Source organism: Petromyzon marinus (assembly GCF_048934315.1).
Source record: "Petromyzon marinus isolate PM22_M1 ecotype Great Lakes invasive population chromosome 75 unlocalized genomic scaffold, UKy_Petmar_22M1.pri1.0 chr75_unloc.1, whole genome shotgun sequence".
Lineage (NCBI taxonomy): Eukaryota > Metazoa > Chordata > Hyperoartia > Petromyzontiformes > Petromyzontidae > Petromyzon > Petromyzon marinus.
In genome coordinates, this window is record NW_027422613.1 from 211,857 (window position 1) to 230,672 (window position 18,816).

At 55.2% G+C, this 18,816-nt stretch overlaps 1 protein-coding gene across 1 annotated transcript in view; it reads left to right on the plus strand.

The window, feature by feature from the left end:
* Window positions 1–18,816, plus strand: part of PIK3CA (phosphatidylinositol-4,5-bisphosphate 3-kinase catalytic subunit alpha) — a 183,852-nt gene that overhangs the window by 11,018 nt on the left and 154,018 nt on the right. Inside the window, exons 2-3 of the mRNA XM_076058449.1 lie at window positions 2,189–2,398; window positions 8,005–8,255. Coding sequence (XP_075914564.1) covers window positions 2,189–2,398; window positions 8,005–8,255 — 461 coding nt within the window. The remainder of the gene's footprint in view (window positions 1–2,188; window positions 2,399–8,004; window positions 8,256–18,816) is intronic.

Sequence of the window (18,816 nt, forward strand, 5' to 3'; positions counted from 1 at the left end):
TACCACTACTACTACCACAACTATACGCACTACTACGTACACTACCACGCACTACTTAACCACCAATACTACCACCCACTAATACCACCACTACTACTACACTACTACTACACATTACTACTACCACTACCACCACTACTACCACCACCACTACTACACTACTACTACTACCACACTACTACACCATTACTACTACCACTACCACCACTACTACACCACCACTACTACCACCACTACTACCACTAATACTACACTACTACCACTACTACTACACTACTACTACTACTACACTACTACTACTACCACTACTACTACACTACTACTCCAGTACTACTGCTACCACTACTACCACTACTACTACACTACTATACCACTACTACTACACTACTACCACCACTACTACTCCACTACTACTACTACCATCTACTACGACTATCAACTACTCCTACTACCACCACTACTACCACCACCACTACTACCACCACTACTACCACTACTACTACCACCACTACTACTACACTACTACACTACTACTACACTACTACCACCACTACTACCCCACCACTACTCCACCACCACTACCACTACTACCACCACCACCACTACTACCACCAATACTACTACCACCACTACTACCACCACCACTACTACCACCACTACTACCACAACTACCACCACTACTACCACCACTACTACCACAACTACCACCACCACTACTACCACTACCACCACTACTACCACTACTACCACTACCACCACCACTACTAACCACCAATACTACTACCACCACTACTACCACCACTACTACCACTACTACGACTACCACCACTACTACCACCACTACTACTACACTACACTACTAACCACCACTACTACTACTACCACCACTACTACTACTCTACTACTACTACCACCACTACTACTACACCACTACTACCACTACTACTACACTAACTACTACTACCACCACCAACTACTACCACCACTACTACTACCACCACTACTACCACCACCACTACCACTACTACTACCACTACTACCACCACTACTACCACTACAACCACTACTACTACTACACTACCACCACTACTACCACCACTACTACCACCACTACTACTACTACTACCACTACTACTACACCATTACTACTACCACTACCACCACTACTACCACCACTACTACTACACTACTACTACTACCACCACTACTTACCACCACTACTATCACTACTACTACTACCACTACTACACTACTACCACTACTACTACACTACTACTACTACCACTTACTACTACTACCACTACTACTACCACTACTACTCCACTACTACTACTACCACTACCACTGCTGCCACTACTACTAACATTACCACTACTACTACCACTACTACCACCACTACTACTCCACTAATACTACTACACTACTACTACTACACTACCACCACTACTACACTACTACTACCACCAACTACTACTACTACACTACTACTACTACACCACCACTACCACCACTACTACCCACCACTACCACCACTACCACCACTACTACTAACACCACTACTACCAACACCACTACTACTACCACTACTACCCACCACCACCACTACTACCACCACTTACCCACCACCACCACCACTACTACCACCACTACTACCACCACAACTACTAACACTACTACTACCACCACCACTACTACCACCACCTACTACTACCACCACCACTACTACCACCACTACTACTACCACCACTACTACCACCACCACTACCACTACTAACTACTACCACCACTACTACCTACCACCACTACCACCACTACACACCACTACTACCACACACCACCACTACCACCACTACTACCACCACTACTACCACTACTACTACACCACTACTATCACCTACTACCCACTACTACTACCACCACTACTACCACCACTACCGCTACTACTACTACTACTACCACCACTACTACCACCACCACTACCACTACTACTACCACTACTAATACTACACTACCACTACCACCACCACTACTACTACACTGCCACTACCACCACTACTAATACTACACTACCACTACTACTCCACTACTACTACCACTACTACTACCACCACTCACTCATTAACGCACTCTCCCCCCTCCCCGGTATGACCTCCCCCTCCCCGCCCCGCCCCGTCGCCCCCGCCCCCAGGCTTCGCCATCGGCATGCCGGTGTGCGAGTTTGACCTGGTCAAGGACCCCGAGGTGCAGGAGTTTCGCCGCAACGTCCTGTCAGTGTGCAAGCGCGCGGTTGACGCCCGTGATGCCAACGGTGCCCACAGCCTCGCGCTGTACGTCTACCCTCCCAACGTGGAGTCCAGCCCCGAGCTGCCCGCACACGTGCTTAGCCGCCTCGACAAGAGTGAGTGGAGCGTCGCCCCCTCGCCCGCTCGCTCGCTCAATCACTCACTCACTCAGCCGCTCACTCACTCACTAACCCGCTCACTCACTCACCCGCTCACTCACTCACCCGCTCATTCAATCACCCGCTCATTCAATCACCCGCTCACTCACTCACTCACTAACCCGCTCACTCAATCACCCGCTCGTTCAATCACTCACTCACTCACCCGCTCACTCACCCACCGGCTCACCCGCTCACTCACTCACTCACTAACCCGCTCACTCAATCACCCGCTCGTTCAATCACTCACTCACTCACCCGCTCACTCACCCACCGGCTCACCCGCTCACTCACTCACTCGCTCACCCACCCGCTCACTCACTCACCCGCTCGTTCATTCACCCGCTCAGTCACCCACCGGCTCACGCGCTGTACGTCTACCCTCCCAACGTGGAGTCCAGCCCCGAGCTGCCCGCACACGTGCTTAGCCGCTCGACAAGAGTGAGTGGAGCGTCGCTCGCCCATTAACTCGCTCACTCATTCACTCGCTCATTCAATCACCCGCTCACTCACTCACTCATTAACCCGCTCACTAACTCAACCGCTCGTTCAATCACCCGCTCAGTCACCCACCGCCTCGCCCGCTGTACGTCTACCCTCCCAACGTGGAGTCCAGCCCCGAGCTGCCCGCACACGTGCTTAGCCGCCTCGACAAGAGTGAGTGGAGCGTCGCCCCCTCGCCCGCTCATTAACTCACTCACTCGTTCAATCACTCACTCGTTCACTCATCCGCTCGCTCGCTCACTCACTCGCTCACTCACCTCGTTCAATCACTCACTCAACCGCTCACTCACTCAGCCGCTCACTCACTCACTCAGCCGCTCACTCACTCACTCACTCAGCCGCTCACTCACTCACTCGCTCGCTCACTCACTCATTCAATCACCCGCTCAGTCACCCACCGACTCACCCGCTGTACGTCTACCCTCCCAACGTGGAGTCCAGCCCCGAGCTGCCCGCACACGTGCTTAGCCGCCTCGACAAGAGTGAGTGGAGCGTCGCCCCCTCGCCCGCTCGCTTGTTCAATCACTCACTCACTCAGCCACCCGCTCACTCACTCACCCGCTCATTAACTCACTCACTCACTAACCCGCTCACTCACTCACTCGCCCACTCACTCACTCACCCGCTCACTCACTCACCCGCTCGTTCAATCACCCGCTCAGTCACCCACCGGCTCACGTGCTGTACGTCTACCCTCCAACGTGGAGTCCAGCCCCGAGCTGCCCGCACACGTGCTTAGCCGCCTCGACAAGAGTGAGTGGAGCGTCGCCCCCTCGCCCGCTCATTAACTCACTCACTCACTCACTCGCTCATTCAATCACCCGCTCAGTCACTCACTCAGCCGCTCACTCACTCACTCGCTCACTAACCCGCTCACTCACTCACCCGCTCGTTCAATCACCCGCTCAGTCACCCACCGACTCACCCACTGTACGTCTACCCTCCCAACGGTGGAGTCCAGCCCCGAGCTGCCCGCACACGTGCTTAGCCGCCTCGACAAGAGTGAGTGGAGCGTCGCCCCCTCGCCCGCTCGCTTGTTCAATCACTCACTCACTCACCCGCTCACTCACTCACTAACCCGCTCACTCACTCACCCGCTCATTCAATCACCCGCTCAGTCACCCACCGGCTCACCCGCTCACTCACTCACTCACTAACCCGCTCACTCACTCACCGCTCATTCAATCACCCGCTCAGTCAATCACTCAATCACCCGCTCACTAACTCAACCGCTCGTTCAATCACCCGCTCAGTCACCCACCGACTCACCCGCTGTACGTCTACCCTCCCAACGTGGAGTCCAGCCCCGAGCTGCCCGCACACGTGCTTAGCCGCCTCGACAAGAGTGAGTGGAGCGTCGCCCCCTCGCCCGCTCGCTCGCTCAATCACTCACTCACTCAGCCGCTCACTCACTCACCCCGTCATCTCAAACCGCTCATTCAATCACCCCGCTCAGTCACCCACCGGCTCACCCGCTCACTCACTCACTCACTAACCCGCTCACTCAACTCACCCGCTCATTCAATCACTCAATCACCCGCTCACTAACTCAACCGCTCGTTCAATCACCCGCTCAGTCACCCACCGGCTCGCCCGCTGTACGTCTACCCTCCCAACGTGGAGTCCAGCCCCGAGCTGCCCGCACACGTGCTTAGCCGCCTCGACAAGAGTGAGTGGAGCGTCGCCCCCTCGCCCGCTCATTAACTCACTCACTCGTTCAATCACTCACTCGTTCACTCATCCGCTCGCTCGCTCACTCACTCGCTCACTCACTCGTTCAATCACTCACTCAACCGCTCACTCACTCAGCCGCTCACTCACTCACTCAGCCGCTCACTCACTCACTCAGCCGCTCACTCACTCACTCGCTCGCTCACTCACTCATTCAATCACCCGCTCAGTCACCCACCGACTCACCCACTGTACGTCTACCCTCCCAACGTGGAGTCCAGCCCCGAGCTTCCCGCACACGTGCTTAGCGCCTCGACAAGAGTGAGTGGAGCGTCGCCCCCTCGCCCGCTCGCTCACTCACTCACTCGTTCAATCACTCACTCGTTCACTCAGCCACTCGCTCACTCACTCGTTCAATCAATCACTCACTCACTCACTCGCTCATTCAATCACCCGCTCACTCACCCACCGACTCACCCGCTCACTCACTCACTCAGCCGCTCACTCACCCACCCACCCACTCACTCACTCACCCACCCACCCACCCACTCACTCACTCACTCACCGCTCACTCACTCGCTCACCCACCCACCCACCCACTCACCCACTCACTCACCCACCCACTCACTCACTCACTCACCCACCCACTCACTCACTCACCCACCCACTCACTTACTCGCTCACCCACCCCCACTCACTCACCCACCACCCACTCACTCACTCTCACCCACCCACCCACTCACTCACTCACTCACCCACCCACCCACTCACTCACCCACTCACCCACTCACTCACTCACCCACCCACTCACTCACTTCACCCACCCACCCACCCACTCACTCACCCACCCACCCACTCACTCACTCACCCACCCACCCACTCACTCACTCACCCACCCACCCACCCACTCACTCACCCACCCACCCACCCACTCACCCACCCACCCACCTCACCCACTCACTCACCCACCCACTCACTCACTCACTCACCCACCCACCCACCCACTCACCCACCCACCCACCCACTCACTCACTCACCCACCCACTCACTCACCCACCCACCCACTCACTCACTCACTCGCTCACTCGGCGCCCTGCGCAGGCCACATCATCAACGTGATCTGGGTGATCGTCTCACTCAGCAACGACAATCAGAAATACCCCTCTCTACCCTCTCACTCTACCCCCTCTCTCTACCCCTCTCTCCTCCCCCCTCTCTACCCCTCTCTCTCTACCCCCTCTCTCTACCCCCTCTCTCTCTACCCCCCTCTCTCTACCCCTCTCTCATACCCCCCCTCTCTCTCTACCCCCTCTCTCTCTACCCTCTCTCTACCCCCTCTCTCTCTACCCCTCCACCTACCACCCCCCTGTCTCTCTCTACCCCCTCTCTCTCCTCTACCCCCTCTCTCTCTACCCCCTCTCTCTACCCCCTCTCTCTCTACCCTCTCTCTCTACCCCCTCTCTCTCTACCCCTCTCTCTCTACCCCCTCTCTCTACCCCCTCTCTACCCCCTCTCTCTCTCTAACCCCTCTCTCTACCCCCCCTCTCTCTCTACCCTCTACCCCCCCTCTCTCTCTACCCTCTCTCTACCCCTCTCTCTCTACCCTCTCTCTCTACCCCCTCTCTCTCTACCCCCTCTCTCTCTACCCCCTCTCTCTCTACCCCCTCTCTCTCTACCCCCTCTCTCTCTAACCCCCTCTCTCTCTACCCCCCTCTCTCTACCCCCTCTCTCTCTACCCCCTCTCTCTCTACCCCCTCTCTCTCTACCCCCTCTCTCTCTACCCCTCTCTCTCTACCCCCTCTCTCTCTACCCCCTCTCTCTCTACCCCCTCTCTCTCTACCCCTCTCCCTCTACCCCCCTCTCTCTACCCCCTCTCTCTCTACCCCCTCTCTCTCTACCCCTCTCTCTCTACCCCCTCTCTCTCTACCCCCTCTCTCTACCCCCTCTCTCTCTACTCTCTCTACACCCCTCTCTCTCTACCCCCTCTCTCTCTACCCCCTCTCTCCTCTACCCCCTCTCTCTCTCTACCCCCTCTCTCTCTACCCTCTCTCTCTACCCCCTCTCTCTCTACCCCCTCTCTCTCTACCCCTCTCTACCCTCTCTCTCTACCTCTCTCTCTACCTCTCTCTCTCTACCCCCTCTCTCTCTACCCCCTCTCTAACCCTACCCCACCGTGTCTCCCCGTGCAGGCCACATCATCATTCGTCATCTGGGTGATCGTCTCCCCTAGCAACGACAAGCAGAAGTACCCCTCTCTACCCCTCTCTCTCTCTCTACCCCCTCTCTCTCTACCCCCTCTCTCTCTACCCCTCTCTCTATCCTCTCTCTCTACCCCCTCTCTCTACCCCCCTCTCTCTATCCTCTCTCTCTATCCTCTCTCTCTACCCCCTCTCTCTCTACCCCTCTCTCTCTACCCCCTCTCTCTATCCTCTCTCTCTACCCCCTCTCTCTCTACCCCACGTCTCTCTCTACCCCCTCTCTCTCTACCCCCTCTCTCTCTACCCCCTCTCTCTCTACCCTCTCTCTCTCTACCCCCTCTCTAACCCTACCCCACCGTGTCTCCCCGTGCAGGCCACATCATCATCGTGATCTGGGTGATCGTCTCCCCTAGCAACGACAAGCAGAAGTACCCTCTCTACCCCCTCTCTCTCTCTCTCTACCCCCTCTCTAACCCTACCCCCACCGTGTCTCCCCGTGCAGGCCACATCATCATCGTCGTCTGGGTGATCGTCTCCCCTAGCAACGACAAGCAGAAGTACCCCTCTCTACCCCCTCTCTCTCTACCCCCTCTCTCTCTATCTCTCTCTCTCTCTCTATCCTCTCTCTCTACCCCTCTCTCTACCCCTCTCTCTCTACCCCTCTCTCTCTACCCCCTCTCTCTCTACCCCCTCCTCTCTACCCCTCTCTCTCTACCCTCTCTCTATCCTCTCTCTCTACCCCCTCTCTCTCTACCCCTCTCTCTCTACCCCTCTCTCTCTCTACCCTCTCTCTACCCCCTCCTCTCTCTACCCCCTCTCTAACCCTACCCCACCGTGTCTCCCCGTGCAGGCCACATCATCATCGTCATCTGGGTGATCGTCTCCCCTAGCAACGACAAGCAGAAGTACCCCTCTCTACCCCCTCTCTCTCTATCCTCTCTCTCTCTACCCCCTCTAACCCTACCCTCTCTCTATCCCCTCTCTCTCTCTATCCTCTCTCTCTCTCTATCCTCTCTCTCTACCCCTCTCTCTCTACCCTCTCTCTCTCTACCCACTCTAACCCTACCCCTCTCTCTCTACCCTCTCTCTACCTCTCTCTCTCTACCATCTCTCTCTCTACCATCTCTCTCTCTACCATCTCTCTCTCTCTCCTCCCTCTCTAACCCTACCGCACCGTGTCTCCCCGTGCAGGCCACATCATCATCGTCATCTGGGTGATCGTCTCCCCTAGCAACGACAAGCAGAAGTACACCGTGAAGGTGGCCCATGACCACACGCCCGAGCAGGTGATCGCCGAGGCGATTCGCAAGAAGACGCGCAGCATGTCCCTGTCGTCAGAACAGCTGCGCCTGTGCGTACAGGAGTACCAGGGCAAGTACATCCTCAAGGTGTGTGGCTGTGACGAGTACCTGCTGGAGAAGTTCCCGCTCAGCCAGTACAAGGTGGGTTCGGGCGAGCGGGCGGGTGAGCGGGTGGGTGGGTGAGTGGGTGAGCGGGCGAGTGGGTGAGCGGGTGGGTGAGCGGGTGGGTGAGCGGGTGAGTGGGTGAGCGGGTGGGTGAGCGGGTGGGTGGGTGAGCGGGTGGGTGAGCGGGTGGGTGAGCGGGTGGGTGAGCGGGTGGGTGAGCGGGTGGGTGGGTGAGCGGGTGGGTGAGCGGGTGGGTGAGCGGGTGGGCGGGCGACCAGGACTCCCTCTACAACTACTCACACACTCAGTCACACACACACTCAGTCACTCACTCACACACTCAGTCACTCACTCAGTCACTCACTCAGTCACTCACTCACTCAGTCACTCACTCAGTCACTCACTCACACACTCAGTCACACACACTCTCAGTCACTCACTCACACACTCACTCACTCAGTCACTCACTCACTCAGTCACACACTCAGTCACACACACACTCAGTCACACACACACTCAGTCACTCACTCAGTCACTCACTCACACACACTCAGTCACTCACTCACTCAGTCACTCACTCAGTCACTCACTCACACACTCAGTCACACACACTCTCAGTCACTCACTCACACACTCAGTCACTCACACACTCACTCACTCAGTCACTCATACACTCAGTCACTCACTCAGTCACTCACTCACACACTCAGTCACTCACACACTCACTCAGTCACTCACTCAGTCACTCACTCAGTCACTCACTCAGTCATTCAGTCACTCACTCAGTCACTCACTCAGTCACACACTCAGTCACTCACTCACTCAGTCACTGTCACACACTCAGTCACTCACACACTCAGTCACTCACACACTCAGTCACTCACTCAGTCACTCACTCAGTCACTCACTCAGTCACTCACTCACACACTCAGTCACTCACTCACTCACTGTCACACACTCAGTCACACACACTCACTCACTCACACACTCAGTCACACACACTCAGTCACACACACTCACTCACACACTCAGTCACTCACTCACACACTCAGTCACACACTCACTCACACACTCACTCAGTCACTCACTCAGTCACTCACTCAGTCACTCACACACTCAGTCACTCACTCAGTCACTCACTCAGTCACTCACACACTCAGTCACTCACTCACACACTCAGTCACTCACACACTCACTCAGTCACTCACACACTCAGTCACTCACTCAGTCACACACTCAGTCACTCACTTAGTCACTCACTCACACACTCAGTCACTCACTCAGTCACTCACTCACTCAATCACACACTCAGTCACTCACTCACTCACACACACTCAGTCACTCACACACTCACTCACTCACACACACTCAGTCACTCACTCACACACTCACTCACACACTCAGTCACTCACTCAGTCACTCACTCAGTCACTCACTCACTCACTCTCACACACTCAGTCACACACTCAGTCACTCACACAGTCACTCACTCTCACACACTCAGTCACACACACACACTCAGTCACTCACTCACACACTCACTCTCACACAGGCACTCACTCACACACTCAGTCACACACACTCACTCACTCACTCACACACTCAGTCACTCACTCACACACTCACTCACACACTCAGTCACTCACTCAGTCACTCACACACTCAGTCACTCACTCAGTCACTCACTCACACACTCATTTACACACACTCACTCACACACTCAGTCACTCGCTCACACACTCACACTCACACACTCAGTCACTCACTCACACACTCAGTCACTCACTCAGTCACTCACACTCACTCACTCACAAACTCAGTCACTCACTCAGTCACTCACTCACACACTCAGTCACACTCAGTCACACACTCACTGGGGGTCGGAGATTGGATCGCCGTTTTTTCCCCTAATGATGGTAATAGGTGTGGCGCTGCAGATTACTTTTTTGATGGAGTTAAATAGAGATTTGTGATCACGGGCCACTGAGGCAGACTCCATCTCCTCAGCAACCCGCGACCACCACCCATCCTTGCAGCGCCTCACGGCTTTCCGAACCTCCGAGCGAAGGCTGCGGTAAGCCTCCTCATTCTCTGACGTGGGATTCTGTAGCCGATGACAGTGAGCCTGTCGCTTTTTCTCAACCATCCTGAACACCTCCTCTGTCAGCCGGGGTCTCTGGGGAGGTGTGGACCGCGTACCCAAAGCAGCCATTGCAGCTGCATGAGTCACAGTCCTAAACCTCGCCCATTTACCCTCGACATCAGGAGGAGTCGGGGACGATGCCAATCCCAGCCGCAAGGGATGATGAAATTCTCGCTTGCAACTTTCATCAGATAACTGAGACCAGGCCACTTTAGGTTGGAATGGGGTCCTGGGTGTACACCCACCACCGGAGTGGAAGAATGGCAGGTGACTAGTCGATGGTCAGAGGGCAGTTCAGCTCCATTTTAGGTCCTGGTGTCAAGGACATGGGTTCGCATCCGCTGGTCCGTCACTATGCAGTCCAGCAGATGTTCTTGCTTGGACCCGGCATGCATCCATGATGTGGTGTGGATGCGCCGATGCCGGAACAGCGTGTTGGTCATTACAAGCCCATGGGCTGCACAAAAATCTAGCAGCCTGCTACCGTTGTTATTGAGCTGATCTGGCCCATGCCTTCCAATCACTCCAGACCAGGTGCCAGTATCATGACCAACTCAGGCATTGAAATCACCCAACATGATGACTCTATCCCGAGGGGCCACTTTAGCCAGCACCTGTGACAGGAGGTCATAGAAGGCATCTGACTCATCGGCTTTACCAGCATCCCTCCACGGATGTTCATCTTCAGTGGGGGCATAAGTAACCACGACCACCATTCCTCGCCTCCGGTTGATGGGAAGGCGAGCCCAAAGTAGCCTGGGACTTACAGCTTCCCACACCTCACCACCACGCTCCCACGCCCCCTTCATTCTTTTGTTCAAAAGAAGAGCCACACCCTGTTGTTTGGCAGTCTGCTGCCCCGAGTAGAGGACTGTCCACCCCTCATGGTGGCAGGAGCCAGAGCCGGTCCACCGGACCTCCTGAATGCCACACAGATCCAGGCGGTACCGGTCTAGCTCCCGACAGAGGAGTGGCAGCCTCTCCTCCGCAGTGAGCGTTCGAACATTCCACGTGGCCACCCGTAGTGGCTTTTCGTTGTTTTTGGAGGAGCCCCGAGGGTAGAAATTCAATCTCCTGGCTCCGCCAATTGGGGTTTGGCCAGGAGACGTCATAGACGCCTGGCCCCCCGGGGCCTCCGGCACAAGATTATTAGTTACATATTTCAGTTTAACTCGTGGTTTAGTGGTAATTAATTGAAGGTGGAGGGGTTACCAGCCCCTCGCACCCGTCCAGAGCCCCCGTTTAGCCCCTGTGGTGGACACAGACGCCATGAGGGGAGGAGCCAATCAAAATTGGACCTCCCCCCACAGCACTGTCCACGACAGAGTTGCCCGTCCGGCACCGCGAGGAGGTAGGGGGTTGTTTTGCCGGACCTGACTCACACACACTCACACACACTCACTGAGTCACACACTCACACTCACTCACACACTCACACACACACTCACACACACACACTCACACACTCACACACACACTCTCACATACTCACACACTCACACACACTGACTCTCTCACACACTCTCACACACACTCACATACACACACTCGCACACTCACACACACACTGACTCTCACACACACTCACACACACACTCACACACTCACACACTCACACACTCTCACACACACACTCACACACACACACTCACTCACACACTCAGTCACACACACTCACTCACACACACACTCACTCACTCTCACACACACTCACACACTCACTCACACACACACACTCACTCACTCTCACGCACACTCACACACTCTCACACACTCTCACACACTCACACACACTCACTCAACACTCACACACACTGACACAACACTCACACACACTCACACAACTACTCACACACTCAGTCACACACTCAGTCACACACTCTCACACACACTCACACACTCTCACACACTCACACACTCTCACACACACTCACACACACTCACACACTCACTCACACACTCTCACACACTCACACACACTCACTCACTCTCACACACACACACACTCTCACACACACTCATTCACACACTCTCACACACTCGCTCACACACACACTCACACACTCTCACACACTCACACACACTCACTCACACACACTCACACACATACACACTCACTCACTCTCACACACACACACTCACTCACACACTCTCACACACTCACACACACTCACTCAATACTCACTCACACACTCAGTCACACACACTCACACTCACTCACACACACTCACACACTCACACACACTCACTCTCACACACACACTCACACTCAGTCACACACGCACACACTCACTCAGTCACACACACACTCACTCACACACAACAACCGCCATTCGCGACTAAGTGGTGGTGACGTCACTACGACGCTTGTGCCAGGCTATGTGCACCCTGAGGCCACGTGAAGTGTCGAACGCCCGCTGGCAGGAGGTCACGGGGCAGACCCAGGTGCCACGGGTCGACTGACTGGGATGACTGGCTAATGCACCACCTGTGCCCCCTACTGTGCCAAACCGCTGTGCTTTAGCCACCCGGCGCTCCGCTCTTTGTTCTGAGCGTCGCTCCTCCGCCCTCTGTTGTTGTTGGAGGGCGACTACCTCCAACTGCCCAGTAGCAGCGTCCTTCACGAGCCTCCTCCACAGAGGTCGATCTTGACACCGCTGGTACCAGTCATCGGCAAGTCCACTCAGCTCCACGTCCTCCTGTACCACATCACTCCATCTCTTCTCTAGCCTGTGCCGCGCCCGCTTAGCTCCCTCAATCCGGCCGAACAATAGCTGTTTCGGCAGGCGGTGGCTGGGCATGCGGGCTACATGACCCAGCCATCGCAGCCTTCCCCGCCGGAGGAGCTCACCGATGGGACCTTGCCCAGATCTTTCAAGGATTTGTGAGCTCCTCACACAATCCAGTCTGGTTAAACACAGGATGGATCGTAGGCAGGACAGCCTAAATGTTTCTAACCGGTGAAGATGTTCCATTAGGGGCGGTCCACGTTTCGCAAGCATAGAGAAGGGAGGGAATGACCGTGGCCGAGAAGACCTGAAGCTTAGTGCGGAGCGACAGACCAGGTAGCTTCCACACAGCGTTACGCAACCGATGAAAAGATATTGCCGCTCGACTGATTCGGAGTGAGACCTTTGCTGTTAAACTGGAGCCAGTCATAAGCACACTGCCCAGGTATGGGAAACTCTCCACTCTCTCCACAACTGCCCCATCACCGATTGGGAGTTGTGGGGGTGGAGTGTCCGATGGTACAAAATACCCAGGCAGGTGCTTAGTTTTGGTGGGGCTGATGGTAAGGCCCCACCTCTTAGTGGCACGCTCCAGTCTCAGCAGCAGTGTCTCCAACTCCTCCTCCGAATGTGCAGCTATTACCAAATCATCGGCATACATAATGTGGTTGAGCAATAGGGAGCCATCCCTTGACCGCACCCGGGCGTCGATCAGCCTCCCATTATATCTGTACCATATGGAGATTCCCCCGGTACAGCTATTGAAGGCTTCACGAACTACGTGTTCAAAATAGATGTTAAATAATGTGGGAGCCAGAGGACATCCCTGTCGCACCCCAATGTTAACAGGGAATGGCTCTGACTCCCGGCCACGTAGTTTTACCCGGGCCCGCTCACCATCATGAAGGTCCTTAATGATCGTGAGCAGAGGGTCAGGTACTCCAAAAGCACGAAGAACAACCCAGAGCCCAGGCCTACTGATGGTATCATAGGCCTTGACCAGGTCAATAAAGCAGAGATGTAGGTCTTGTTGGAATTCCCTACACCTCTGCTGTAGCAGACGGACAGAAAATATGGCATCTGTGCAGGACCGCCCTTTCCTGAAACCGCATTGGGGCTCCGCAAGCCTCTCCTCAGCGTGCCTGGAAAGGCGATGTTGAATAATCCTTGCCAGGACCTTTCCCGGCACACTGAGGAGTGAGATGCCCCTGTAGTTGTTACAGTCTGTGCGGTCCCCCTTCTTAAAAAGGGGGACCATCAGGGCATCCTTCCAATCCTGCGGAACCCGTCCAGTGGTCCAGACTGTTGTTATGATGTCATATAGGGCAGTCTGTGCACAAATGCCGCCCTCCCTCAGCATTTCGTTTGGGAGATCATCTCTGCCTGCTGTCTTTCCTGGTCTCAGACTCCGGATCGCCTTCAGTACTTCCTCAACAGATGGCACCTCAGCCAGCCACTCAAAGCAGATAACTTCTTCCAATATTTGAGGCACCGCAGCCTCAGCAGGGTCATCCTCACTTTGTGCCACGATGTTTTCCTGGCTGAGGGATTTTCCCTCCCCCAGGACCTCACAGAAATGCTCAGCAAATCTGCAAACCTGTTCCTGGGGGTCGGAGATTGGATCACCGTTTTTTCCCCTAATGATGGTAATAGGTGTGGCGCTGCAGATTACTTTTTTGATGGAGTTAAATAGAGATTTGTGATCACGGGCCACTGAGGCAGACTCCATCTCCTCAGCAACCCGCGACCACCACCCATCCTTGCAGCGCCTCACGGCTTTCCGAACCTCCGAGCGAAGGCTGCGGTAAGCCTCCTCATTCTCTGACGTGGGATTCTGTAGCCGATGACAGTGGGCCTGTCGCTTTTTCTCAACCATCCTGAACACCTCCTCTGTCAGCCGGGGTCTCTGGGGAGGTCTGGACCGCGTACCCAAAGCAGCCATTGCAGCTGCATGAGTCACAGTCCTAAACCTCGCCCATTTACCCTCGACATCAGGAGGAGTCGGGGACGATGCCAATCCCAGCCGCAAGCGACGATGAAATTCTCGCTTGCAACTTTCATCAGATAACTGAGACCAGGCCACTTTAGGTTGGAATGGGGTCCTGGGTGTATACCCACCACCGGAGTGGAAGAATGGCAGGCGCATCTTACAGATGACTAGTCGATGGTCAGAGGGCAGATCAGCTCCACGGTAGGTCCTGGTGTCAAGGACATGGGTTCGCATCCGCTGGTCCGTCACTATGTAGTCCAGCAGATGTTCTTGCTTGGACCCGGCATGCATCCATGATGTGGTGTGGATGCGCCGATGCCGGAACAGCGTGTTGGTCATTACAAGCCCATGGGCTGCACAAAAATCTAGCAGCCTGCTACCGTTGTTATTGAGCTGATCTGGCCCATGCCTTCCAATCACTCCAGACCAGGTGCCAGTATCATGACCAACTCGGGCATTGAAATCACCCAACATGATGACTCTATCCCGAGGGGCCACTTTAGCCAGCACCTGTGACAGGAGGTCATAGAAGGCATCTGACTCATCGGCTTTACCTGCATCCCTCCACGGATGTTCATCTTCAGTGGGGGCATAAGTAACCACGACCACCATTCCTCGCCTCCGGTTGATGGGAAGGCGAGCCCAAAGTAGCCTGGGACTTACAGCTTCCCACACCTCACCGCCACGCTCCCACGCCCCCTTCATTCTTTTGTTCAAAAGAAGAGCCACACCCTGTTGTTTGGCAGTCTGCTGCCCCGAGTAGAGGACTGTCCACCCCTCATGGTGGCAGGAGCCAGAGCCGGTCCACCGGACCTCCTGAATGCCACACAGATCCAGGCGGTACCGGTCTAGCTCCCGACAGAGGAGTGGCAGCCTCTCCTCCGCAGTGAGCGTTCGAACATTCCACGTGGCCACCCGTAGTGGCTTTTCGTTGTTTTTGGAGGAGTCCCGAGGGTAGATATTCAATCTCCTGGCTCCGCCAATTGGGGTTTGGCCAGGAGACGTCATAGACGCCTGGCTCCCCGGGGCCTCCGGCACAAGCTTATTAGTTACATATTTCAGTTTAATTCGTGGTTTCGTGGTAATTAATTGAAGGTGGAGGGGTTACCAGCCCCTCGCACCCGTCCAGAGCCCCCGTTTAGCCCCTGTGGTGGACATATATGCCATGAGGGGAGGAGCCAATCAAAATTGGATCTCCCCCCACAGCACTGTCCACGACAGAGATGCCCGTCCGGCACCGCGAGGAGGTAGGGGGTTGTTTTGCCGGACTACACACACACACACACACTCTCACACACACTCTCACACACACACACTCTCACACACACTCTCACACACACACTCACACCCTCACACACTCTCATACACTCACACACACACACTCACACACACTCACACACTCTCACACACACTCACACACTCACACACACGCTCACACACACACTCACACACACTCACACACACTCTCACACACTCACACACTTACACACTTACTCACACACACACTCACGCCCTCACCGTCTCCCTCCCCCGCGTCTCTCCCCAGTACATACGAAGCTGCCTCTCACACAACAACAACAACAACCGCCATTCGCCACTAAGTGGCGGTGACGTCACCACGACGCTTGTGCCAGGCTATGTGCACCCTGAGGCCACGTGAAGTGTCGAACGCCCGCTGGCAGGAGGTCACGGGGCAGACCCAGGTGCCACGGGTCGACTGACTGAGATGACTGGCTGATGCACCACCTGTGCCCCCTACTGTGCCAACCTGCTGTGCTTTAGCCACCCGGCGCTCCGCTCGCTGTTGTGAGCGTCGCTCCTCCGCCCTCCGTTGTTGTTGGAGGGCGACTGCCTCCAACTGCCCAGTAGCATCCTTCACGAGCCTCCTCCACAGAGGCCGATCTTGACACCGCTGGTACCAGTCATCGGCAAGTCCACTCAGCTCCACGTCCTCCTGTACCACATCACTCCATCTCTTCTCTAGCCCGTGCCGCGCCCGCTTAGCCCCCTCAATCCGGCCAAACAAAAGCTGTTTCGGCATGCGGTGGCTGGGCATGCGGGCTACATGACCCAGCCATCGCAGCCTTGCCTGCCGGAGGAGCTCACCGATGGGACCCTGACCAGATCTTTCAAGGATTTGTGAGCTCCTCACACAATCCAGTCTGGTTAAACCCAGGATGGATCGTAGGCAGGTCAGCCTAAATGTTTCTAACCGGCGAAGATGTTCCATTAGGGGGGTCCACGTTTCGCAAGCGTAGAGAAGGGAGGGAATGACCGTGGCCGAGAAGACCTGAAGCTTAGTGCGGAGCGACAGACCAGGTAGCTTCCACACAGCGTTACGCAACCGATGAAAAGATATTGCCGCTTGACTGATTCGGAGTGAGACCTCTGCTGTTAAACTGGAGCCAGTCATAAGCACACTGCCCAGGTATGGGAAACTCTCCACTCTCTCCACAACTGCCCCATCACCGATTGGGAGTTGTGGGGGTGGAGTGTCCGATGGTACAAAATACCCAGGCAGGTGCTTAGTTTTGGTGGGGCTGATGGTAAGGCCCCACCTCTTAGTGGCACGCTCCAGTCTCAGCAGCAGCGTCTGCAACTCCTCCTCTGACTGAGCAGCTATTACCAAGTCATCAGCATACATAACGTGGTTGAGCAATAGGGAGCCATCCCTTGACCGCACCCGGGCATCGATTAGCCTCCCATTATATCTGTACCATATGGAGATTCCCCCGGTACAGCTATTGAAGGCTTCACGAACTACGTGGTCAAAATAGATGTTAAATAATGTGGGAGCCAGAGGACATCCCTGTCGCACCCCAAGGTGTACAGGGAATGGCTCTGACTCCCGGCCACGTAGTTTTACCCGGGCCCGCTCACCATCATGAAGGTCCTTAATGATCGTGAGCAGAGGGTCAGGTACTCCAAAAGCACGAAGAACGACCCAGAGCCCAGGCCTACTGATGGTATCATAGGCCTTGACCAGGTCAATAAAGCAGAGATGTAGGTCTTGTTGGAATTCCCTACACCTCTGCTGTAGCAGACGGACAGAAAATATGGCATCTGTGCAGGACCGCCCTTTCCTGAAACCGCATTGGGGCTCCGCAAGCCTCTCCTCAGCGTGCCTGGCAAGGCGATGCTGAATAATCCTTGCCAGGACCTTTCCCGGCACACTGAGGAGTGAGATGCCCCTGTAGTTGTTACAGTCTGTGCGGTCCCCCTTCTTAAAAAGGGGGACCACCAGGGCATCCTTCCAATCCTGCGGAACCCGTCCAGTGGTCCAGACTGTTGTTATGATGTCATATAGGGCAGTCTGTGCACAAACGCCACCCTCCCTCAGCATTTCGCTTGGGAGATCATCTCTGCCCGCTGCCTTTCCTGGTCTCAGACTCCGGATCGCCTTCAATACTTCCTCAGCAGATGGCACCTCAGCCAGCCACTCACAGGGGGTGACTTCATCCAATATTTGAGGCACCGCAGCCTCAGCAGGGTCATCCTCACTTTGTGCCACGATGTTTTCCTGGCTGTGGGATTTTCCCTCCCCCAGGACCTCACAGAAATGCTCAGCAAATCTGCGAACCTGTTCCTGGGGGTCGGAAATTGGATCACCGTTTTTTCCCCTAATGATGGTAATAGGTATGGCGCTGCAGGTTACTTTTTTGATGGAGTTAAATAGCGATTTGTGATCACGGGCCACTGAGGCAGACTCCATCTCCTCAGCAACCCGCGACCACC